Consider the following 26,656-nt stretch of genomic DNA (forward strand, 5'->3'; position numbering starts at 1 on the left):
GCAAATAACGTTTCCATCAGCGTTTATCGCATAAGCCGTATATTGATCAAGAGAAAATCCGATGAGACCGAACGTATTTCATTTGAGTCGATATTCATGAAATTCAGTCGGATTTTACTGTTTCCATAAGGCATTTTTCATTCGATATCACTTAATTTGAATAAAAACGGGTCGATGGAAACATAGCTTCTGTAAGATTGGGAATGATTGAGATTTCTCTTGGCACAGCTACCAAAAGACTTACAACTTTCAGACACGTTGCTCACGTCACATTTACGTTGTCTCTGTCAGTTGGAGGCTGCGCAGTAAAGCTGGCCATCACCGGAAAAGTGCTTCTAATCATAGACATAATATAGAGTAGACGCCGCAAGAGGCTGCTGGGCGCAGGAAATGAGGCCGCCATCTTGGACCGGTCATACTCCTAGTTGCGTAGCAGCAAAAGCAACAGATTCCAGAGCACCGTGCAGCATATTCCTGCTCAAATCGGCGGACCATCGAAAACAGGGCTCGGGGGATTACTTTTCAAAAGTAAGATTTAACATTACCGTACTGTATTTTGTGAATATAATATTACCAGAGCGTTGAGAAGGAGCAAGGATCTTTGATATTACTGTACTGAAATTGTAGCCAGCTAGCTAGGCGATGTTTACTGCACCGGTGTTCACCCGGCTATGAACTGAGACTTGATAAGTCATATTCCATAACACTGACTTAGATTAAAACGGACACAAGAATACTATTGTAGAAATAAAACAAATATTACTGGTATAACATTGGCTAGCGAATTTTACACAAGTGGCACAGGCTGTATTATCAGTGTTGGGCAGTCGCTACGTGTAGCTTAACTTGGTGGTAGCTTCACTATTTCCTGAATCAAGTAACTTTTCAGTAGTTTAACTCCTTTATTTATCAAGTAGCTTGGCCACACAAGCTACACTTTTCTTGTCATGTGAAATTAGCGCATCTTAAAGTAGCTTCCTATGTAGTGAACTAGCCTACTGCTTTGTTTGGGTTACTTAGCTTGCTACATGTGACTGGGTGGTAGCTTCTGTGTAGTGAAGCTTTATTCATGGCAGAGTAACAGATAGCTTAGCTCACTACAATTTCCAAGCAGCTTGCCCAACACTGTATTATTCACATGTAATTCAACCCGACAAAAGTAAGATACCTCTCATGTCTCATACCCACCCCACTTACTTAAAATAAAGGCAACAGAACATCTGACAGTAGAATGGTTTGCAAAACAAGCTTATTCACAAATTAAGCAACTTTGGTTCATTATGAACACATATGCATCAAAATAGTAGTTTTGTTGAAGAAAGGTTCTAAGAAATGTGAAGGAAGAAAATAAGCTTGACCTCCTTTTGAAATGTTTCTGTGTAGACTTTCCTAAATCTTCTTTTTTCATTTTGAAGGTTTCCCAAGAACAAAGATGTGAGGAAGAAGTGGGAAGTGGCTTTGAGGAGAGAAGGATTTACTGCCGTGTGTGTGTGTGTGTGTGTGTGTGTGTGTATCCATGTTCAAGCACTGCAGTAGTAACTCTAGTACTTTCTTACACCTGGGGGCTGTTTCACAAAAGCAGAATTTATAAATCCAGGATAAATAATAAAGCGAGGCTTGACCTAGTCTAATCTGTGCAGCCTGGCTTGGTGCGTTTCACGAAGGCCAAGCCAGGCTGAGGAGAAGAGACTAGGTTGAACCAGGCTGAGGAGGAGAGACTAGGCCGAGCCAGGCTGAAATCATTCAGATAGATGCGCGTACACGGCTTTCCTCAAAAGACTGCGAGGTCGATCACAGATTTACTGATGCCAAAATGGAGAATATGCATTGTTCATACTTTATACAGAGTGAGCAGCAGCTTCTTATGGAAGTATGATAACGTGAAACACATTATTTGTATAAAAAGAAAAACAGGGCCGCTGTAATGAAACAGAGAGAGAAAGCGTAGCAGACAATCACAGACCGACTGAATGTGTTAAGTAGCCTAAACATATACATTAACTGACCTCTGCTCTGAATGGAAACTAGGGCTGGGCGATATGGCTGAAAACTGTATCACGATATAAGTGTTTCATATCGGTCGATATCGATAATTATTGATATTTTTTATGACCTATTTAAAATAAGGACCAGGAGAAAAATATATTAAATTTAAACATTTTTATTTTAAACTTAACCTTCCTCTGATTATAATCCCCTCAGTTATAAAAGCAGAAATGTCAACACAACCATGGAAACCACTCAAATAATTAAAATGTAAACATAAGTCTAAAATGAAGAAAGTGTCACAGTGAAGAAAGAATAAGTAAGAACTGCTTAATAAGGTGTAATAAAATGGTGCAAAGTGTTAAAACTAAACATAGAGAAACCTGAAACCTGAGAAGAACTATTTTCTGCAGGTTTAGTGCTAGGTTGGTAACCTGGCTTCTGGACAGTGCTCAGCACGTCTGCCTCCGTTATTTCTTTGTAGTGTTTAGTAAGGCGCTGATGCAGAGTACCTCTCCATGGCGGTCTGCTGCTTGTGCGGTGTAGCAGCTGCAGATGTTGGACGTTGCTGGCGAATACGGCTGTGCTCCAAAGTGTGAGCGCGGCTAAGGTGGTAAAACAAGTTTGCGGTAGTGTTGGTGGGGACGACGGTCAAACTTATAAAATCCCCAAAACTGCCATACTGACTTTTCCTGTTTTATTAACGTATGAACCCTGTGTATATATATATATATATATATATATATATATATACACACACACACACACACACACACACACACACACACACACACACACACACACATACAGGGCTCCAGACTGCGACCAAATGGTCATAGCAAAATTTTAGAGTGTGCGACAAAATTTTACATTCAGTCGCACATTGCGACCAGTAAATTTGCCCCCTTTTTACACTTAAACGTGGAAATTTCGGTACCTGAGGAATGTAAGCATAAAAGCTTATCTGTCCTCTCTGCATAGCGACAAATGGCGAAGCTCATGCCGCAGAAGTCGCAGGCGCGAGAACGAGACTTGTTGGCTCTGCAGTTTTGTTGAAGTTACAGTTAGTCACGGAAATGCCAATAAAGTGGTTGCAAGTGTGGTTAAATTTTTTCAAAACTTCACACAGACAGCGTTTGCTGCGATATTATATTAACATCGAGGCGAAAGCGGTCGCTGGCGTTTTCCTTTGAGTCAAGCAGGCACAACGTTGGTTTATCTGCCCTGGGGACTGACTGACTGTCTGAAGGCAGCTTGATTTCTACAGCACCTTTCAGCAACAAGGCAATTCAAATTGCTTTACATGAAACATTAAAGAGCAATTAAAAACAGTAATGATGAAAATAAAACAGGCTAAAAAATAATAATATAAATACAAGAATAAAAGTTACAGTGAGTAACAAATTAATAATTATTCAATTCAAGGTTGTAGGGCAGGTTTGGGAGGAGAGGGAGGAGTTTATTTTTAGTTTAGTTTAGTAGCCTAAACAATGCATGTTTAATTTTAAGTTAAATTCATTGTAATTGTAGACTGGAGACTAGAGCTGGTATATTTTTTTAATATTTGTACTGTCATGACAGCAATGGTGCTGTCGGTTTACCTTCTATGTTGCATCTTCAAAAGTGCACAATAAAATGTGAAACTAAATTTGAAAAATCACCTTGTAATTTCTGCATCTATTATCAAAGTGTTTATTAGTAATACAGTGGAAATTAGTATAAATGTGAATATTTGGTTAGCATGTTGTTTTACGGTGTGTGCCCCTACATTTTTAAGTTGGGGGCCACTGTGCTCCTAGTGAAAAAAGTTAGTCTGGAGCCCTGATTATTTATATATATATATAAAATTCAGTCTGTCCGCTATTATCTGCCTCATGTTTTTTTATATTTTATAGAGGACAAGTTCCTTCTCTACATATTATATGCTTTACTCCCTTGTATATGTGGACATAGAAAATAAAGACACTGAAGAAATTGGACTCTAAAATCTAAAATCTAGAAACTATTAAGATAATTAAGTGATAAATTCCATGCACACTGTAATGAATGGAGCAGAGTATATTCATCTGTTAATCCCCCCCAGCAAAATATAAGGTCAAAAACCACTGAGGTGTCCTCTCCCTGTTATCATGAATGTACAGTAGCCTACATCACTAGATAGTTATTGGTCCAGTGAACTAAGTCTATAATTTGTCATAACTTGGGATGGCCAAAAAGAAGGCTAAACGGTTTGCAAAGTGCAAGTGCTGTATCTGCTATTATTGGCAGCCGCCAAATATGGCGGAGACGCTGCTACTTATACCCTTAAGAACTGAGTATTGTGCTACTTATACCCTTAAGAACTGAGCATCGTGCTTGTTAAGTGATATTGTGAAGACCTGCTGCATGCCACTGGTCCATGAGTTTGTGTTGTACTGCATCTGTATTATTTGTGTCCCTGTATCATTTTTCTTCGTGTGTGTGTGTGTGTGTGTGTGTGTGTGTGTGTGTGAGACCGAGAGAGACAAATTTTAAAAGCTTCAAGTGAACTCTAATAAAATCAAATATTGTTTCTTAAACCTATTAAAATATCTGACTTTACTGCCAGTATCTGTTTCTGCTTTTCTATCATTTTTATAGTGTGTGATTTGCAAAATACCTATCGTAGCCTATCATATCATATCATCATATGTCCCCGGTTTTGGTTGCCTGTCCCTGGCTAAATACAGAAAAAATACACAAAGACACATTAGGTTTTTCAATCAGATAGTCAAAATGGAAATGTCCCTGTCTTTCTTCCTTTTTGGGGATTAGGCTATGTTCCCCGAGATATGAGATATGATTAATTAGCGACCGGTGTTCCGGTTTAACTGGTTTTTGAATTAACTGGTGATATGTGTTGCAGGCAGGGCTGCACCGCTGCAGTAAACAATTCGGATGAATTCGCCTCTTTTTCACATTCATTTGAAAACATTACGGTATGAACGGGTTGCTGGTACAGTAGTTTTGGACCCGACAGATATACATGAACAAATGAGTCGTTTGTTACGAAAATATCACTCGTTGTCTGGCGAGTGTAACGTCGTGTGTCTCTACCACGGTCTCTGACTGTAAACCATGCACGGACACATCGATTTTTTAGATTATCTAGTGACATTCACGCTTTAGTTAGTTATAAAACGGTGTCCAGCCTATAGGTAGGGTAGGCCTATTATAGATAACAAACAAGCTAACAACAAAGACACCAGCACAGACCTGATATTTCACCTTTCCACACCTGCGCCTAATATCCAAATCGCTATAAAATGGGAGTTTGACCGTCCTGAGTCCTGTCCAAATATGATGAATGAGTAGTAGTGTACACTACCATGGTGGTGAGATTGATGCACGTCCGTAGAATTCAGTATAAAACACAATCACTGGGATATAAGTTGTGTCACAAATTAATCTGGCATCAGTCGTTGCTATCGCCACAAATATTACGTGCAAACACCTCAGAAAGTATGTTTCACTTATCCCTGTATGAAAGCATCTCAAATCAACTTGAAGTCAGATTAATAACGGAATGATAGACTACAAATATAACACAGATAACAGAAAAGTTTTGGAAAACACACTGACGTTTGCGGTAGCCAATTGTGAACAGGCATTGACACAGCCACCTACGTTGTCAGTCTTCGTTCTTGCAGCGGCATCACAAGTTAATTCAATAACAGTACAACATGGATTAAGTGTATTGAGATCGGTTAATATTTAAATACAGCCTGTAGGCCTAAGTAAAACATAAACTACATTTCAGGTTTTTACACCCAGCTGAACGCAGCGTGGAGACAGCTGTCAGCTGTGGCAAAATGTGATCCGCTCAGATTAACTTGTAATAGGCATTTAAAAATAGACATTTAATTATATTTCTGTAGGCTACGTAGATGTGTTATGTTAAAAGCTACAGCCTCTTCACAACCACATTTTTTAATAACCATTATGCATGTACTCATTAACACTTTATTCCGTTTTGGGGGTAAAAATGAAACACGTCAGTCATGCGCAAACGTGATCATTTATCATTGTTATTAATGTGTAGGTCTATCTCAGCACTGTCTCTTCAACCTGGGCCGCAAGTCAAGTGATTATAGTTGTGTTTAATTTCATATGACCCATATTAGGAATCTGAATGATATCAAACTCTCTCAAGTAGCCTAGATTTGTAATCATATACCATAATGACCATTTTGTGTTGTCAAAGTAGGCCAACAAATTATGTGTGGGATAAATAAAAGTCCAACTCTGAGAAAAAAAAGCTTCATATGTTCTTCACATCAAATCACTAGACTTTTGCTGCAACTCACTTCATAACTTAACCGAGACTAAGATAACACTATAAGTCGCGAGAGAGAAAACGAGGATCAGCACTTTGCTACAATACAATGGCCATATGGTCATAACAATAGTGTATAGGCTACCATAAGACAAAAAGCGCGATTCTGGGTCGACACAGACATAAAAACACAACTAGTTGACGCAAAAATGAAACACGTCAGTCATGACTGACGTGTTTCATTTTTACCCCCAAAACGGAATAAAGTGTTAAGTGGGGTCCTGGCAGTGTTTTGTTCATCAGTTAGTTTTCGGTATGTGAGGCAAATATGAACCTACTTTACAGTTTCTAGGTTTGCATTTGCCCATGTTAAATTGTGATATCACCAGTTAACATGGGCGTATATTTCTCTCATATGTTAACCTGTGTTAATTTAGACTAAGAGTCCACTATATAGATAGAAATCACAAATCCATTTCAGTGGTGTGTAGTGTAGTGGTATAGATGATGTGTAAGTTACTCCGTCAGTTTTTTTGTCCATGACATCCAAAGTTCGAATCCCAGCGTTTTGTCGTTTTATTTTTTCGTTCATACAGTATGTGTCGTATTTGTGTGGATAATCCTTAAACGGACATGTATGTGTAAGTGCTACTGCAGTTTAGTTTTCTGAGCCTTTAAAGATTACAAATTCCCACACATTTTGCATGACATTATGTGATAGGGTAAAAATAAATAACAGATTAACATGAAACTTTCCCAGCTAATTACTTACTTAAGACATATTTTTTCTACAATATATCATATCCCAGTTTGCTTAAATTTTAGATACAGTGTTGTTTTAATGGTGAAATGTTTACTAATGTAAATTCACAAGTCGATCTGGGTCTCTCCGTGGCTTGCAGTAAGATCGAGACACAGTCGCCAGACAACGGATGATATTTCGCAGTGACAACGGCTTGTGTTTGCATGAATGTCTGTCGGGACCAGAATTAATGCTCAGCAACTCGTTTCTATCGTTTCACAAGACACCGACAAATGAATGAAAAATAGTTTATTTCCTGGTTAGTCGGGAATGGGTCCTGAAAGGCCACGCCTACACCACATCTGCCTCTATCACCAGTTAATTCAAAAACCAGTTAAACCGAAACACCGGTCCAAGATGGCGGCCCTACGTCTCGTCAGCGCCAGTAGGCAGTAGCGTTCGATGCGGCGTCTACTCGATATTATGTCTATGCTTCTAATAGCCTTCACTGGTCTACGTCCAGAGCAACGGGGTCTATTGGTCCATTTTATATATGTCAATGCTTGAAATCCGCACCCACTCAGCTGGTGCGCGGTGCCAGGATTTTGATTGTAGGTGGGCCACCAGAAAACTGGATGGGCCAATAAGCCAAAAAAAATGTTTTCAGGTTCCCCCTGCATTCAGACAGCCAGACACTAATAACGTAAAGACACTACTTGCCTTGCCGGTGTGAGGGGATGGCTACGGGAGGACGGGGAGAGGGCGGCCGAGCAGGATGGTAACTCGTCACTTGTAATTGCGTTACTTAAAATGTCCTCCTCCTGCTCCTCGGAGCGTTTCTTGCTGAATTTAAATGAAAACAAGCTGCTTTGCATTTCATATTAGCTAATAGCTACAGTCTGTCTGTCTCATTGAGCTTACTTGAAAAGATTGCGCGCAAACGTCATTCATTTCACTGGATCACTTGCTGGTGACGATGCATCCTGTGGGCAGGCTTAAGAGTCCACATGTGGGGTAGAAGCCGCTGATTGGCTGAGAAGCTTTCACTCAAAGCATTCCTCGGACTGCTTATTGGATGAACTGCTAGAATTAAAATCACTCACTACATGGACGGGCCCGGACCTAAAATGTCCAATGGTAGCGCCGCGGGTGGTGGCAGGGCGTTCTGAACTCTATGGGGAACTCACTTGATTCCTCTACCTGTTCCACTGTTTAAAATAGTGGCGCAAGTTGGTGGGCGTTATCCTGGTAATTTCTCTGCGTGAGAAATACAAGGTGTGGCAGTTGAGCAACGGGTTGAAATTAGGCCTGGCAAACTCAATTCCTTTTTAGGATTCAGGTTATTCTGAGTCACTCACTAAACTGATCCGGGTTGTGCGAGTCACTTGAATCACTTGAGTCAGTATTGTATGCTACATCCAAGGCGAGCTTTTGATTTGGATAAAATGCCATGTTTTCATTTAGAATCTTTTAATTTTATTTGAAAAAAATATCCATAAATATAAATGGTCTGAAAGAAAACCGAATATTCATTTAAAAATGACATGGAATTATATTTTTTTAACTTTAATAGGACTGACAAATAAGAAAGCCATCTGGACTCTGAACATTTACAATGACTTAAAATCTCTTTAATGTAAATTCCATGCGCCCCTTTTTCATGTATGCACTGTATGCATTTAATGTTTAAATGTGTATGTGCATCTGTATTTGAATAATAAAGTTTTGAAAAAAAAAAACATGAGTTGTCGGCGAGGCGAGCTTATAATGTTTCGGACTGTCTGCTCGACCTAATTGCATTTTAATATACTACATTTATACACCAAACCTAGAGTAGGCATAGCTAGGCTACGTGCAGAACATTGTATGTTATTTCAGAAGTGAAAGAATGGCTTTTGTTGTTGATTTGCTTTACCCTGAGCTCGAGGAGAAGCTGCACTCGCTCGCTGCTCGCTCATCTGAATCAGATCCACTCATGACAACGTAGCCGGCTGATTCAGTTGATTCGCGGGATTTACTGACTCCCGCGAGAACTCACGAGTCATCAACAACTCATGAGTCATCGAGGGCTCGTGAGTTGTCGACAACTCATGAGTTGTCTGCGAGCCGAGCTGAGTCGAGCTTGTAATGTTTCGGACTGTCTGCTCAACCTAATTGCATTTAACATACTACATGTATACACCAAACCTAGAGTTGGCCTAGCTAGGCTACGTGCAGAACATTGTATGTTATTTCAGAAGTGAAAGAATGGCTTTTGTTGTTAATTTGCATTACCCTGAGCTAGAGGAGAAGCTGCACCCGCTCGCTGCTCGCTCGTCTGAATCAGATCCACTCATGACAACGTAGCCGGCTGATTCAGTTGATTCGCGGGATTTACTGACTCCCGCGAGAACTCACGAGTCATCAACAACACATGAATCACCAACAACTCACATTCATCGAGGGCTCGTGAGTTCTCGAGTGAATCCCACGGTCTGCGAGCTTCCGGCTCTGAGTCTGCGGGTCGGGACTGTCTCTCTGCTCACTCAGGCGCTTGAGTTGACTTGTGGAGTTGCTGTTAACCCTTGTGTGGTCCTTCGGGTCCCAGTGACCCGAAGGACCACACAAGGATTATGTACTTCCCTTTACTTTGTTGAGAATTGCTCTCTAAACCCTGTTTGTGTAAAGTAAGTAAGTAAAGTTTATTTCTAGAACACATTTAAACACAGTTTAAGCTGACCAAAATGCTGTACAAACAAGAACTAAGGTGCTGTATTAACCCTTGTTTAGAGAGCAATTCTCAACAAAGTAAACGGAAGTACATAATCCTTGTGTTGTGGACAACACAAGGGTTAACTACGAAATTGTAAGTTATAAAGCTTTTTGCAGCTAAGATGGCTAGGAATAGTAGAAGCTAATGTTGCAAGAGGTTTGTGTGTGCCGCTGTTATCATGTTAGATTGAATTGTAGTAGGACTCAACTGAACCGGGTTAATGTTGCTAGAGACTCGTGATCGTGAGTCAATTTAAAGACTCGGGTTAAAGATCCGAGTGAATCACAACTCGTACAGGTCTACAGCTAATGCCGAGAGCTCCCACTCAGCTAAAACGGCAGTTATGGGGGCATAAGATAAAGAGTGTCTTTGTGCCTCTTAACAGATACAAAATGCAATTAAAATGTCTGTGCAACACGAACAGGGCCCTTACATGACAACAAGATGCGTTTAGCAACTTAGCCATTGTTTAAATTCACCTACCCTCTTAGCTGCTAGCTGCCGTCTGGGATGAGTGAGTGTGTTCAGCCAGGCTCCGGTAATTATCATCACGCAGCAGTTCCATGTGTATTTGTAGCATATATATCCATTTTGTGTGCTGTCGTTGGTGAATATGAGTCTCTACAGTGGCGAATTGTGTGGTAGTTTCCTTAGCCAGGCTAGCAGCCCGACCGGGCATCCTTCTACTTCCTCCCCTCCTCTTCCGCGCTGCCGACAACAATCCACAGGCCCGCTGGGTTCTGGTGGATGTCCTCGAGGACAGTTCATGCTTTCACGGCGAAATATTGAAGTTTATTCCCCCTCAAAATAGGTAATTGAGCACTGAAGTGATCCTATCAGTGACTATGTAACTACATGGAAACAGACCAAATGATGCCTGTTTCTTTTAATACTATTACGAATAGCGTTACTGAAGGCTATAGCTCTAGCTCCATAGTTACGTTACTCCAAGCTTCTTCCCTTGTGAACACCTCCGTTCTTCACACACTACGCTACGTTGTTTACCTTTTCCTGCTACAACTGAATTCCCACGGGGCTTCAGCGCAAGGCTACAGCCTTCTGTAATGCTAGTTACTTTACAAGAAACAGGCATCATTTGGTCTGTTTCCATGTAGTTACATAGTCTCTGATATGATCATAACCACTACAGTGCTCAATTACCTATTTTTGAGTGGGGAATAAACTTCAATATTTCGCCGTGAAAGCATGAACTGTCCTCTGGAGGACATCCACCAGACCAGCGGGCGCCTGTGGATTGTTGTCGGCAGCGGCAGGCAAGGGAGGCGACCCGTCGCTATGGGCGGGCCATAGGGGGCCGGGCCCGCCCCCAAAAATGCTTGTGCCCCCCCACTTGAGGCACAGACCTCTTAAAAAAATTACTTATCATATCATAGTTATCATAGTTGCTAATTTTGTGTTGCATTAATGTTGCATTCTTTATCATTAAAACATTAAAAATATAAATAAACAATGGTGTGATTTTTGTTTGATTGATGGGAATCTACACTGCAACAGCCTATCACGGCCTTACTAAAAAGAAAGTTAGGCTACGACGTGACGTAGCCTACGTCAGTGTAGCCGCTCAACAGTTACCGCACATTTTTGAAAGCTGGATGAGTTTTCGCCGGCTTACTCGCTTCAGTTCGTCATGGATATCCGTAAGTGGTTGAAAAGCCCACCAACATTCTCCTCTGCCAAATTGGATACGAGACCGACGCCTCCTGATATTGTCGTTGGAGAAGGAGCCCCTGGACGACAGTCTGAGCCTGATGCTAGTAGCTCCGTGGAGCCCACCCTGGGCCAGGCAGGACCTGCAGGTCAAGTGCAACTGCGACTGGGGCAGCATTTGGGCCACAACTAACTGTTGAATCAGGGGGTGTGACGGACAAACCCAAACAGGTTGTGTTGAGGAAATATCCAGTCAAAATGTTTGGTTAAAAAAAAACGATAATTTTCCTCTAGCTGGTATTTGAACAGGGACTGGCTTGCGTAGGCTACTCGGTGGAAAAGGACTCCGCATTTTGTTATGCCTGCAGGAAATTCACATCTGTATCATCGGACGCGACCTTCTTCATTAAGGGGTTTAAGATTTACAGACAAGGGCTTAAATAAGCATGCAGCTTCAAATGACAGGAGGGACTGAAGAGAGGACATGCTGCCTCCACTCAAAGTACCGGTAGGTTCAAAGTCTGTGTGTGTGTGTGTGTGTGTGTGTGTGTGTGTGTGTGTGTGTGTGTGTGTGTGTATGTGTGTGCGCGCGGGCTGGGTGTGCTGCGTGTGTGTCTCATGGCACATGCATAGCAATGCATATCCTTCTGTTGACTGCTTTAAAATGCAATGTTTGAGAGATGCTTCTGGTGTTACATCTAATATGTTGTATAGTCAAGTGTTTTATGGATATTCATAACATTGCTTCTATGTAATGTGTTGTAGGCTATATAGGCTACCTGGTCATATTGCTGTTGGTTATGTTTAACGTGATGATTACGTGCGAATAGTATAACAAGAGTATATGATTATTATAAATATACGTACTGTACGCTAATAATAATTGTGCCCTCCCATGTATTTCATATGCTCCCCTTAAGACTGAGGTCTGGCGACAGGTCTGAAGTAGAAGGATGCCCTGTCGGGGCTGCTAGCCTGGCTAAGGAAACTACCACACAATTCGCCACTGTAGAGACTCATATTCACCAACGACAGCACACAAAATGGATATATATGCTACAAATACACATGGAACTGCTGCGTGATGATAATTACCGGAGCCTGGCTGAACACACTCACTCATCCCAGACGGCAGCTAGCAGCTAGGTGAATTTAAACAATGGCTAAGTTGCTAAACGCATCTTGTTGTCATGTAAGGGCCCTGTTCGTGTTGCACAGACATTTTAATTGCATTTTGTGTCTGTTAAGAGGCACAAAGACACTTTTATCTTATGCCCCCATAACTGCCGTTTTAGCTGAGTGGGAGCTCTCTGCATTAGCTGCAGCAACTCCGTGTTGCTAGCACCGATTCGGCTCGTTTTCTTTGCTATCGACAGTACTCATATACATATAGCGATCAAGATTAACGTAAAAATTGCCCGGAGTTCTCCTTTAAGTCATTGTTGATAATTATTGTGAGAAATCATTAACATGATCAGTGTCTTCACATAGATGAGTATCATTAATCATTAATAACCATATAACTAAAGGCAAACTGAGCAAATTTGTTATTTCAGAAGAGTGTATCAAACTGGTAGCCCTTCGTATGACTCAATACCCATGAAATAGCTCTCAGTTTCAAAAAGATTGGTTACCCCTGGTTAGGGCTGGGCGATATATCGATATAAACAAATATATCGATATATTTTTAAATGAGATATGGAATTAGACCATATCGCATATATATCGATATAGTTCAAATGTGATCCTTGCTCCCATAGATATGTCGCCGTGAAGTTCTAAACATACGTCAAAACCCGCCGCCATCTTGGAACAGGGGTCCGAAGCATTCAGATCAACGCTAAAGATGCCGGACTTTTGTACTGCTTAATTATGTTCGATAGAGGAAATGAAAAGAACAAACCGCAATGGATAACATTTAACAGGTGACAATGTGTTTTATGATTATATTACGCCGCCGACCGCAATCTGAGCTCCGGCGGCGGCAGCGGGAAGCGAGGCCCGTGGCCGGGCAGCGCGTCTTCCTTCCCGGGCAAAACACAGCTTCGCCCGGCTGCTGCGCCGGTCCCCGCTTATCCAGATCGGACCAGCCAAAGACAGAGTGGTGATCGGTAGGATCTTACACGTAGTCCAGGGCGAACTAGTATGTCGACATCGTGGAAAGTTCCACTAAGTTTGCCCGGCGGCAGGCGGACTGAAAGAAGCTACAGCGGGGCAGCGACCGTCTGCGGCTGCAGGATCTGGAGCTCAGTGCCCGTTAAAATTACATGTAACGCAAAATACATACAGAAATAAATAGTGGAGGAATGAGCCTGGACATTTCAGTCTGTTTAAACTTCACCTTGAAGCAGAAACTCTTAGTTCAGAAGGGTGAAGTTTCGGTTTGGACTCAGATCTGTGAACCGATCATAATAAATATTCTTTGTATTAACACATTAATTAGTTTCTTTGTTTTGTATCGATAGTTCATCTTTTGGTTTACTTAAGTGGAAGCAGTATCAAGTGGAAGAATGGGACTATAACCTAGGCTTACAGGCATGAGGCATTACATTTTTAACAAAGTAGATTATATTAATATCAAAAGCTTAATTGACCTTTGCGGCAATCACACAAATAGCCTATGGAGCTTTGATTTCAAAAAAGTTACTCCTGTTATACAGTATTTAGGTTTACATTTTATTGTTATTTGAACAGCTGAGCATTTAATCATGAACCAGGTGAAGAAACCGGTTTATTATTTATTTGATTTTGCAACTGTTTCTATGAAACTACTTGTGACATGTCATATTTCATTTGGGCTTTGACTGAACATTTGCTCTCAATTCGCGGAAAAAAATATCGGGATATATATCGTATATCGATATTCAGCCAAAATATATCGGGATATGACTTTTGGTCCATATCGCCCAGCCCTACCCCTGGTATAGACATTCCTGAGAGTGTTTAAGGGGTGATAGAATGCAAAACCGATTTTACCCTGTCATAGTTGAATAACGACAGTTCGGTGGGTAAATAGGACATACATAGAAGCTCAAAATCCCATTGACACCCCTTTACTATGAAAATCTCATTTTTTGAAACTGTCGCTGAAAACAGGTGAATCTCAACAAAGCTAGTTGCTTACGTAAGCATCTCAAAATCCGGAACCTTTATCACAGCCGTGGGTGTTTCTCATGTTGTAATTGCTGGTGTTTTATTTTGTCCACAAGGGGTGCACTTGGTTAAACCCATAGACTGTTACTCATATCACTAAAGATGAATAAGCTCATTCAAAAATATCAGTAGCTGCTTTGCTGTGTCGGAGTTAGATTTCAGAACAACTTTACATCAGTTTGGATGGAATGATTCGATTAGACACATTACAATGCTTGGTTAATTCGCAGCCAAACTCAAGTAGGTTAACACTGTATTACAAGCCGTTGTTTTGCAAATTCTGAGGTATATATTAGGCTACTATATTAGTAGGTGGCTGTGATGAAGTAGTAGTAGTCCATATGGCCGTAGATGTGAGGAAAGAAACGTGAAAACTATCATCGGGTATTTCCTCAACTAAGCCCAGGTAGCCAGTTGTTTTAGATCAGCTCAAATCAAAATGTTACCTGGTTGATGACGTAGCTGATAGATACGTGACTGGAAGTGGCTTCATACAGAGCTTTGATAACTCACTGGTAGAGCTGTGGACTCAGGTGTTAATTATTATATTTATGCCACAAGATCGAAACCAGCTCGACCCGAACTTGAATGATTATATTGTTTTTAGATCTTTTTTTTTTTTGGAGGTGGCTGTGATGTGGTAATTACTTAGACAAACATTTTTGCGACAGTAGATCTGGGAAACTATTTGAAAATTGGCAGTAATATGTTTGTGATTGTGTGACAAATGTGGAGACACAGGCGGACCACATCGGCAGCTGTTAGGTAAACACAACATAGGGAAACCAGTTAGGGTAGAAACCAGTAGGGCTATAACACCGGTGCTGCCTGGGTTGCTACATCGCCGCCCTGCCTGTCCTCCGTCACAGACCCCGGCCTGCTGTGAGCTCGATTGAGGTTGGCCGGCGGCCCGGTGCTCAATACCCGCGCAAACTCACCCTTTCCTGGGTGACTGGAACTACCACACACCGCTGCCCTGGCAGAGCTCCAGGGCCTGCATCTCGTTGTTTTCCCTCCCCTCTTCCTACTACCGGTGAGTGACTGAGAGTGCGGTCAGCGAGCTTGTTACGCCCGCAATCTTTTACCACAGCCCGCAGGTTCCAGTTAAGCTTATAATGGGTATGTGTGTTGAGTTATTTAAACAAACAATCGGGAAATAAACGCCTCTTCTCCGCAAGTCTCGTTGATAGAGCCGCAGAGAGCTGGAGTCCATCAATGAGAGCTAGCTAGCCTACTCCTAACTCTGACATTCACAAAAATACATACAATTGAAATCCGAAATCAGACAAGTGTTAGCTAAGCTTTGTAAGACCTTGAGGAACCTGTAATATTCATGCCGTGACGAAATTCAAACTGTAAATATACTTTAGTTATGCAAAAGTGAGCAAGCTGCGATATTTCCCCATTGTAATGAATGGGACATATAGCTAGCAGCTGCTCGTCCTACAAAGACGCCTTGCGTTCATAAAAATGCTTTAAAATCAAATCGGACACAACTGTTAGCTTTATAAGACATTGGGGAATGATGTTATATAAGTGGCGTGACGAAATTTAAACTGTAAATATAATTTTGTTATGGCGAAAGTGTAGCTAGCTAGCTGCGGTATTTCCCCATTTTAATGAATGGGACATATAGCAAGCAGCTGCTCGACCTACAAACACGCCTCGCGTTCATAAAAATGCCTTAAAATCAAATCGGACACAACTGTTAGCTTTATAAGACATTGGGGAATGATGTTATATAAGTGGCGTGACGAAATTCAAACTGTAAATATAATTTAGTTATGGCAAAAGTGTAGCTAGCTAGCTTCGGTATTTCCCCATTGTAATGAATGGGACATATAGCTAGCAAGCAGCTGCTCGTCCTACAAAGACGCCTTGCGTTCATAAAAATGCCTTAAAATCAAATCGGACACAACTGTTAGCTTTATAAGACATTGGGGAATGATGTTATATAAGTGGCGTGACGAAATTCAAACCGTAAATATATTATAGTTATGCCGGCAGCCGGTGTTTCGGTTTAACTGGTTTTTGAATTAACTGGTGATATGTTTTGCTGGCGGGGCTGCACCGCTGCAGTAAACAATTATGATCAATTCGCCTCTTTTTCACATTCATTTGAAAACATTACAGTAGAAACGGGTTGCTGGGACAGTAGTTTTGGATCCGACAGATATAAATCAACAAATGAGCCGTTTTTGTTACGAAAATATCACTCGTTGTCTGGCGAGTGTAACGTCGTGTGTCTCTACCACAGTATCTGACTATAAACCATGCACGGACACACCGATTTTTTAGATTATCTAGTGACATTCACGCTTTAGTTAGTTATAAAACGGTTTCCAAACTATAGGTAGGGTAGGCCTGTTATAGATAACAAACAAACCAACAACAAAGACACCAGCACAAACCTGGTATTTCACCTTTCCACACCTACGCCTAATATCCAAATCGCTACAAAATGGGAGATTGACAGTCCTGTCCAAATGTGCTGAATGAGTAATAGTGTAGACTACCATAGTGATGTACGTGGTGAATGATGTACGTCCGTAGTATTCAATATAAAACACAATCACCGGGATAGAAGTTGTGTCACAAATTAATCTGGCATCAGTCGTTGCTATCGCCACAAACATTACGTGCGAACACCTCAGAAAGTATGTTTCACTTATCCCTGTATGAAAGCATCTCAAATTAACTTGAAGTCAGATTAATAACGGAATGATAGGCTACAAATATAACACTGATAACGGAAAAGTTTTGGAAAACACACTGACGTTTGCAGTAGCCAATTTTGAACAGGCATTGACACAGCCACCTACGTTGTCAGTCTTCGTTCTTGCAACGGCATCACAAGTTAATTCAATAACAGTACAACATGGATTAAGTCTACTGAGATCTGTTAATATTTAAATACAGCCTGTAAGCGAAACATAAACTACATTTGAGGTGTTTACACGCAGCTGAACGCAGCGTGGAGACAGCTGTCAGCTGTGGCAAAATGTGATCAGCTCAGATTAATTTGTGATACAGGCATTTAAAATAGAAATGTAATTATATTTCTGTAGGCTACATAGATGTGTTATGTTAAGTTACAGCCTCTTCACAACCACATTTTTTAATATTCATTATGTACTCATTAACATTTATTCCGTTTTGGGGGTAAAAATGAAACACGTCAGTCATGCGCAAACATGATCATTTATCATTGTTAATGTATAGGCCTATCTCAGCACAAATTCTTCAACCTGGACCGCACGTCAACTGATTATAGTTGTGTTTAATTTCATATGACCCATATTAGGAATCTGAAACAGCAAATCTGAATGTTATCAAACTCTCTCGAGTAGCCTACATCAAAGTTTTGTAATCATATACCATAATGAACATTTTGTGTCGTCAAAGTACGCCAATGTTTTACGCTGGACAACGCTAAAGTAGAGTCATAATTCTGCCACTTACGAAAAGCCAAATCCGTTCTGGAAGGATTCAGCCATTCATTTTTGTCATGAGGGAATTTCAGTTATTTATTTTTTTAAATAATCTGTCATCCCACAGTGGGATAAATAAAAGTCAAACTGTGAGAAAATAAGCTTCATATGTTCTTCACTTCAAATCACTAGACTTTTGCTGCAACTCACTTCATAACTTAACCGAGACTAAGATAACACTAAGTCGCCCGAGAGAAAACGAGGAGCAGCACTTTGCTGCAAAACATTCAATGGCCATATGGTCATAACAATAGTGTATAGGCTACCATAAGACAAAAAGCGTGATTCTTGGTCGACAGAGACATAAATTAAACACAACTATAATCAGTTATGCATGACTGACGTGTTTCATTTTTACCCCCAAAACGGAATAAAGTGGTAAGTGGGGTCATGCCTGTTTGTTGTACATCAGTTAGTTTTCGGTATGTGAGGCAAATATGAACCTACTTTACAGTTTCTAGGTTAGCATTTGCCCATGTTAAATTGTGATATCACCAGTTAACATATGGGCGTATATTCCTTTCATATGTTAACCTGTGTTAATTTAGACTAAGGTCCAATATATAGATAGAAATCACAAAACCACTTCAGTGGTGTATAGTGTAGTGGTATAGATGATGTGTAAGTTAGTCCGTCAATTTTTTTGTCCATGACATCCAAGGTTCGAATCCCAGCTAGATCCCAGCGTTTTTTGGAAAGGTTTTATTTATTTTTTTCGTTCATACATGTGTCACATTTGTGTGGATAATGCTTAAACGGACATGTATGTGTAAGTGCTACTGCAGTTGAGTTTTCTGACTCTAGTAGTATGAGAAAACAGCCTTTAAAGATTACAAATTCCCACACATTTTGCATGACATTATGTGATAGGGTAAAAATAAATAAGATTAACATGAAACTTATCCAGCTAATTACTTACATGAAGACATATATTTTTCCTACAATATATCATATCCCAGTTTGCTTACATTTTAGATACAGTGTTGTTTTAATGGTGAAGTGTTTGTAAATTCACAAGTCGATCTGAGTGTCTCCGTGGCTTGCAGTAAGATCAAGACAAAGTCGCCAGACAACGGATCATATTTCGCAACGACAACGGCTAATGTTTGCATGAATGTCTGTCGGGACCAGAATGAATGCTCAGCAACTCGTTTCTATCGTCAAGTTCCACAAGACATCAACAAATGAATGTAAAATAGACGCAAAGCTATAAGAATGTTTATTTCCTGGTTAGTCGGGAATGGGTCCTGAAAGGCCACGCCCACACCACATCTGTCTCTATCACCAGTTAATTCAAAAACCAGTTAAACCGAAACACCGGCCGCGGAGCCCCGGTAGTGCAGTATCCACAAAGGGTGACTTTGCGCTGGCTATGGAGCCCAGCAGGCTGCCACTTTCTCGTCAGACTGTGTGGAGCTCCTAAAGTCCGACACGTCTTACCAAATTTGCAATTAGCCATCAATTTTTGTAAAATGGCCCATATTTGAGATTTATATAGTTGATTTCTCACTTAAAAAAGTCTCAGAAGTGAATTTGGTAATGAAACATTGCAGTGTCTGGAATATGAGATTCTGTCGCTTCTCTAATGTATGTGTATTGGGGATTCGCTCAACCAATCAGCGCGCGTCTCTAATGTGTGCGTATGGCAATTCGCTCAACCAATCAGCGGGCGTCTCTAATGTGTGCGTATGGCAAGTCGCTCAACCAATCAGCGCGCAGCTCATCTAAATATTCATGACCATACCATATTTGGAAGAAAAGCTCTTGTTACAAATAGGGCCAAAACACAGGGATGCATAAGGGCCCATAAAATATCAACCAGGCCATTTTCAGCCCAACCAATGTTACATACCCCCATTAGTAGATCATAAGGAACAGTGTGAAATACCCTATATAATCATTCTATCACCCCTTTTAACACAATATAAAATTCCTGTTTTCAGTTTTACAGTCCCAACATAAATCTCTCCTGTACAAAGCTACTGCAATCTGCTTGCTACCGTTAGCTAGATCTAGCAGCTGTACTCTTTAGTGGTGCTAGGCTAACAAACGCATCCTAGCTCTCTGTGTGTTCATGCTAGGTTATTAGCTAATGTCAAAGCCGGTCTACGGAAAGCCGTTCCACTCCCTATTCAGCCCCATTGTACCGAATTTGGTTGCAGTTCCACTATAGTTCCACTGGGGGTGATCGCGGTCCAGTGCAAAATGAATGGGACTCTATGGAGCTAGACGGCTAAATGTGTCTCTTTCACCCGATTGTCGTTGAGAAACCTCAGATTTGATTGTAGTTTTTGCAAGTTCAACATGGGTTATAGGTCGAAAGTTGAATGAACGAGTACTTATGTCCTTTTGATTTCTTACAGGGGGAGTCGTTGTTGCCCATAACACGCTAGCATTCTGCTAATGAATGCTGATTGGTCAGTGAAGGTCTGATTACGATCGGAGAGCCCGCTTGACGGCATCCGAAGCAGAGCCTGAATGTCAGAGTAAATATTTCGGCGTAGTCTTTAAAACATCAGCAAAACTCTTTCTAGCACGTGTATTAGCAGGGAGAGCCGAACCTGTTAGCTGTGTTGTCGATACCTAGAGAGAAAAAAGGAAGCGACTCAGAGCTTGCCGTAAAGCAGTATCTCCAGCCGTATATGTGTATGACGTCATTAACATTTTAAAAGGCTTTTTAGAACAAAAAAGCGAATTTAAAAAAATCTAACACCCAGCAGTGTGTATTTTCTTAGCCTCCCCTTTCGAATGCAACATTCAAATTACTAGACAAAAAATTATATCCTGAGAAAAGTGGATTTTGAGGGGTATAGCTCCATAGAACCCCATTCATTCTGCACTGGCCTGTGAGCGCCCCCATATGGAACTCTGGTGGAACTGCAACCAGTTCAGAAGCCGGAAGTAACGAGGGAGTGGAACTTCTTGATATATTAGAAGTTCTTTGCTAACGTTCACGTTAGCTACTATAGATAGTTGTGTTCTGCAGCCGTAAGCTAGCTACCATTCAAGCCAACATTAGATGATAACTAACGTTAGCTAAACACAGCTGTCTAGGCGCCAGTAGCTAGCTAACATTAACGTTAGCTACTAACCTAGCACGAACAAACTGCACAGAGAACTAAGATAGTTAGCTAGCACCACCGAAGTGCGCAGAGCTCAAGCTACACAACACACTACGCAAACATGAAATTAATTTAGCCAACATTAGTACTACTTGTTATTGTCTCCTTCACGAGTGACAATGGGGTGCCTCCGTTTCAGATGCTCCCACATTGTTGTTGTGCTGGTGTGGTATGCCAACTCCATTTGGCAAAGAGCGCAAATAACGACACCTTTTACGTTTGGGACTATATTTGAAGTATTCCCATACCTTTGATGATTTAGGGCGAGCTGTCTTTTAGGACTTTTTCTTTTATTGGGGCTTTTTGCAGGGCTTTGTTGGGAATTATGTGCAGAGGTTGCTGTTTCGTTCTCCATTCTGCAATGTTTTGATCTCCCACGTGTGTGTGGCGAACTGTTGCGAAGCGCCGACGCAAAAATTTGACGTCAACGTAATTTTGACGTCAACGTCATCGACGCATCGCTACAGGCCTAGCTGTGTATGGTTCTTCCACACGCTACTGAGCCTCCTGTTTGTGAAATGAATACATGGTTAAATTGCTACTATGTCTTGTTTCTTCAAACTTCAATCATCCAAATCCACCAAACAAGTCAATGGCAGAATAAGCTGTTTGGCATTGGCAGAGAAGATTTGGCAAATTTTTCATGGGTGCAATCCACATACTCAGCGCTGCAGCTCATCCCACATGTTCCATAATAAATGGGGCACCATTTGAAAGGGAACTAAACAGGCTTTCCAACAGTATAAGATTTATTGCCAAAAAGTATTGTTACCACAGACAAATAATCTACCAAACACAAATGTCCTTACTTTTTGTGTTAAGTTTATTTAGGCTACACTGTGCTCTGCCGTTATCTAATGGTAGGGTATTTGATGCTATCCTGCATTCCATGCAGTTGCGCCATTTCCTCCTCCTGCGCTCCTAGCGGACAATGTGACGGTGAGACAGCGCCGATTAAATATTTACAATAAATTTTTATTCAAGATTTGAGTTAGAGGTGTTTTATGGAACAATTATCACTCAGTACAAGCACAAATAACACTGCTGGATTTAATCTTCATGATAATGTGGATGATATGGAGTGAAAAAAATGTGCGTGAGGCATCAATACTTGAAAATATTACGAGTAATCATTATTCCCACATTTACTTTCTGCAGTCTGACTTCAGTTCACCACCTCACCATCTGCGTCGCCAATTCCCATTGTCTCCAAAATGTGCGTTCGCATGGGTCAGTTTGCGTGGAGGACCACACATTTTACCGTCAAGTTTGTTTTTTATAAATCACAACCTTTGCGTGGGAAGTGGCATACGCCACATTTATAAATGAGACCCCTGGTCCCCCAGTTATTTTTATATTGACATAATGGTACAGACAATAGACAACATTATGGTGAAGTCGTCTAAAAAGATGGGACACTGCTTGGGGGTGTCTATTAACTATTATATATAACAAGCAAGGCGAAGAACAGACTGCAGCACATTGTGCGCACAGCAGAGAGGCTGACTGGACAGAGGCAGCTGTCAATCAGTGACCTGTATGAGGCCAGAGTCAAGAAGAGGGCATCTAAAATTGCTGCTGATCAGTCCCATCCAGCAAGTGACATTTTTAGGCTGCTTCCCTCAGGAAGAAGGTACAGGGCGATAAGGACAAGGACCTCACGCCGGCTCAATAGCTTTTTTCCAAGAGCCATTTCCCTTCTGAATAGCTGATCCACCCTCCTCCCCTAACCGTCACTATTTTATCTTTGGACTATTTTATCATTAATAGTTTTAAGCATTCCTATGCAGCTATGCGCATATACTGTTTGTCAAGCTTCTGTGTTACTGATTGCCATGTCAGATTCCTGTATGTCTGCTGATGCATTTGGCGAAAAAAGTGATTCTGATGCACAGGGAGTTGGTTAAACTTAAGATTTCTTAGTATGGCATTTCCAGTGTTTTCTGTGCTGTTATTATATGAAGTGGTTGTTCCGTTTTAAAAGGCTTTCAATAGGGATATCATATTTAGTATTTTGTGCGATCTATTTACCTAGTGACGAACACAAGGCCACATCAACTCCTCATTACAAAGGTGAAGCGGTTTGGTGGCTCCTCTTCCTTTACCAGAAGGTCCCAGTGGACAGTGGAACAGCTCCGACAGGTCAACGGCATCAACCCCAACAAGGTCAGAAGCATTTGGACATTTTGTTCTCACCAGTAGTGGTCTATAATCACATCTCTACCTAGAAAAGACTGACCATGCATACACGCCTGGCAGATCACAACAGAGTTCAATAAGAAGAAATTAATAAGAAATCAGATGATGTTCTGTAAGAACAATGAGAGAAACGCTGCTAAAAATCAGGAAGACACCAGGAACTGTAGAAAGCAAAGTGGTGTGTCAAAGTGGTGTTTGCAAAAGAAAATCTGTCCATTTCACTTTAATGAGAAACATGGTGGTGTCTGTTGAGAATAGAGGGAAATACCTGGATAGAAAAAAATTATACTTTAACCCCTGCTCTTTGGTGGATTGTGTGTTTTCCGTAATGACAGGAGATGCTTGGACAGATTCAGAAACGATGGTGAATCTAATGTTCATGGTACAGTTGGTCGGTAATTAGAGCCGCATTTTTTTCCTTACAGAAATTATAGGGAATTCTGCTGATACAGACACCATCTCATAGCAGGACTGTGCAGGTGGCCAGGCAGTTCAACTTCAGCAGCAACTTCATTTGTTGACGTCATCCTTCACAATTTATTTTTTGACCACCCTCTCCCTACGGCTCCACATAGCCTCAGGCGATCCTCGGCAATTGCCTTTTGTTATGCAATTGAAGCACTTGCTATTTACTAGCATTTGCTGCCCCTACCGGCCAATTAAGAGGATTGAGAAAAATACACCCATAGTAGAAGTTAACAATCAATGATGGTATAAATTATTCAATAAAATAGGTTTTTCAAAAATTGTGAAGCACCACAACCACAAGAGGTCCTTGAGCATACAGTCATAAATTTGCACAAGAAATATATGGCTGATGGGTTCAGTAGTATGCTAGATTAACTGTGGATTAACCGATACACAAACACGTTTGGTTGTACATACATCCGAACACATGATCTCCTTCTATGCCTACACCTGGTAGTAATTAGATAATAATAAGTTATATATGTGTTATATATGTGTCCATTTGTTAGCCGACTTTGTTCTACTGCCTGTATCCTGCTCTTCTAGGACAGCCCAGAGTTCAACCTTGTGTTTGACAATGCTGTGGACCTATGGTTGGCCAGCTCATCAGCAGAGAAGTGTATCTTTGTTCAAATCCTGTACCACGCCTGCCAGATCTACTGGGAGGGGAAAGCAGGGAGTCTTGGCAAAGTGAGCCACCAGCGGAGAGCGAGTGCTCACCATGAGGTCGGAGCTGGTCCCAGTGACTGCTCACCAGGCTCTGCATCCAAAGCACTCCAGGCCCAACAGAAGAGCTACATTCCTGCCAGACAGACAGAGTTCATCAACTGCCAATCCAAACTCACAGGAGGTAGGGTCACATCATCATTGAGGTGTATAATACTATATAATTTAGTTTATACGTGAATGACGCCAGTTGTAATGTGTTGTCTTATTGTTTTAGACGCCTGCACCATGAATCTGATCATCTACCGCTGCAAAGCCTTCTTGAATCGCATGCAGAATAAGATGGTTGCAAAGCGAAGGCGATCACAAGTTCAAGGTAAGGCAGTGATTAAATGGGTGGTTAAAGGTGCATTAAATGATTCTGCGCAAAGATTGTTGATATTTGAACTCAACTGAAAGAAAGTAGGCGACCATAATGAGCTATTTACTGAATTGAAGAGTATTGGATTAACATTGCTATACCTTTTAAAGCTTTAGCGCGTAACGTTTTTATATTAATGAACGTCCGTTACATTCAAGCAATTGCCAAATGAGTTGCTACACAGCTAATTAGGACTATCAGCTCCACACAACTCTGTATTTCTCAGTATGGATATGTTCAGAAGATTGTGTTGTCGAGGAGATCACGCATGATGATGATCATGCACCATGATGGCTGCAGGAGACTAAGCTCTCACTTTCACCTCCGCATTTCATTAAATAACCAGGTCTATTACTTTTTCTTCGACGCCAAATAGTTTTGTCTGTTATCACGGAGAAAAAGCAGGTCTTGTTGTCGCCTAAACTGTCTACTTGTACGGAGAAATCTGCTAGCATGGTAGTATCTAGGATCTAAGCTAAACTGATGCAAGTGTCCATAGGAGAACTTCCAATAGTGGGGAAATGGGAGAGAGAGCTAAGCCCTGAGGGGAACGCAATTAATTGGGAGACAGTTTGGGACAAGATTTTCCATTGTTCCAAGAACCCAAATCACCAGCAGATCCACTTCAGCATATGTCATAGGACATATTGGACTCCCCAGAAGAGATACGTCTCTAAAGTCATTCCCACTCCCTACTGCACGTTCTGTCAACCTGAACAAACTGGAACTTTCCTACACATGGTCTGGGAGTGTGAACAGGTGCATGAGTTCTGGAATAAAACAACATCAATAATATCTGATGTGATAGGATGTTGAATTCCTACTGACCCGATTGTTTTGTTACTTAATGATGACTCAAAATTTCACCTGCTTGGGAGACAGAAAAAAGTTTGGCTAGCCAGCTCGATAGCAATCAAGAAAATTATAGCTCAACGCTTTTTTTTAAGGGTGAGGCTATTTGCACCCCTGGTAAAATTAGCAGTGTATGCTATTCGTACCCCGCCGGTGCACACAGCAATGTGTTCTATTAATACCCCGTCTGGTACAAATATCAGTGTATGCTATTTGCACCCCTGTGCACTTACAGTACCTTGGCATATATTTACACACAGTTATCCATACTACTCATGTATTACACCTTTTTGGAATATTATCGCCCTGACATTCTTACCTTAACCATAACCAATCCCACTCCTCTTGCCTAAACCTAACCAACCCAATCAGAGCAGGCAACAAGTACTAGCCATTCAGGGATGAGTCCCCTAATGAATATTCATGAGTCTTCCCCTACCACCCTGCAAAACAAATGTTTGTGTTTGCGGGCCCTGACTTGCGCAATGGCATACAAATTATCCAATCCAAAATGAAAAAAACAAGATCACCTCACCAGGGAATCAAACTCCAGACTCCCAAACTGAAGCTCAGTGTTCTAACCACTCACCTAGCAGTTCTTACAAAATGTTGGACAACTGTTTACCACTTGATGTCGTCAAGCCTCGGTTGCTAGGTAACCATACTGTATACAAAAAAATAGGTACTAACTAACAAACAGAAAGCGCTGTTGTAACCATTTTCCACTAGAAATTCAATTGTTATAAACTTTAGAGACAAAACTTTCTTAATATGCCAGTTTCTGCTGTCAAGGAAGATGAACGTCCGCAGTGATTTCGGTGCACACGAGCAATGTGTTTTTG

The 26,656-nt window shown here is 41.1% G+C and overlaps 1 protein-coding gene across 1 annotated transcript in view; it reads left to right on the forward strand.

Moving 5' to 3' along the window:
* Positions 1–26,656, forward strand: part of stxbp6l (syntaxin binding protein 6 (amisyn), like) — a 103,627-nt gene that overhangs the window by 17,346 nt on the left and 59,625 nt on the right. The window contains exons 3-5 of the mRNA XM_039781994.1: positions 23,244–23,374; positions 24,422–24,725; positions 24,819–24,917. Coding sequence (XP_039637928.1) covers positions 23,244–23,374; positions 24,422–24,725; positions 24,819–24,917 — 534 coding nt within the window. The remainder of the gene's footprint in view (positions 1–23,243; positions 23,375–24,421; positions 24,726–24,818; positions 24,918–26,656) is intronic.

This window comes from Perca fluviatilis, chromosome 18 (assembly GCF_010015445.1).
Source record: "Perca fluviatilis chromosome 18, GENO_Pfluv_1.0, whole genome shotgun sequence".
Classification (NCBI taxonomy): domain Eukaryota; kingdom Metazoa; phylum Chordata; class Actinopteri; order Perciformes; family Percidae; genus Perca; species Perca fluviatilis.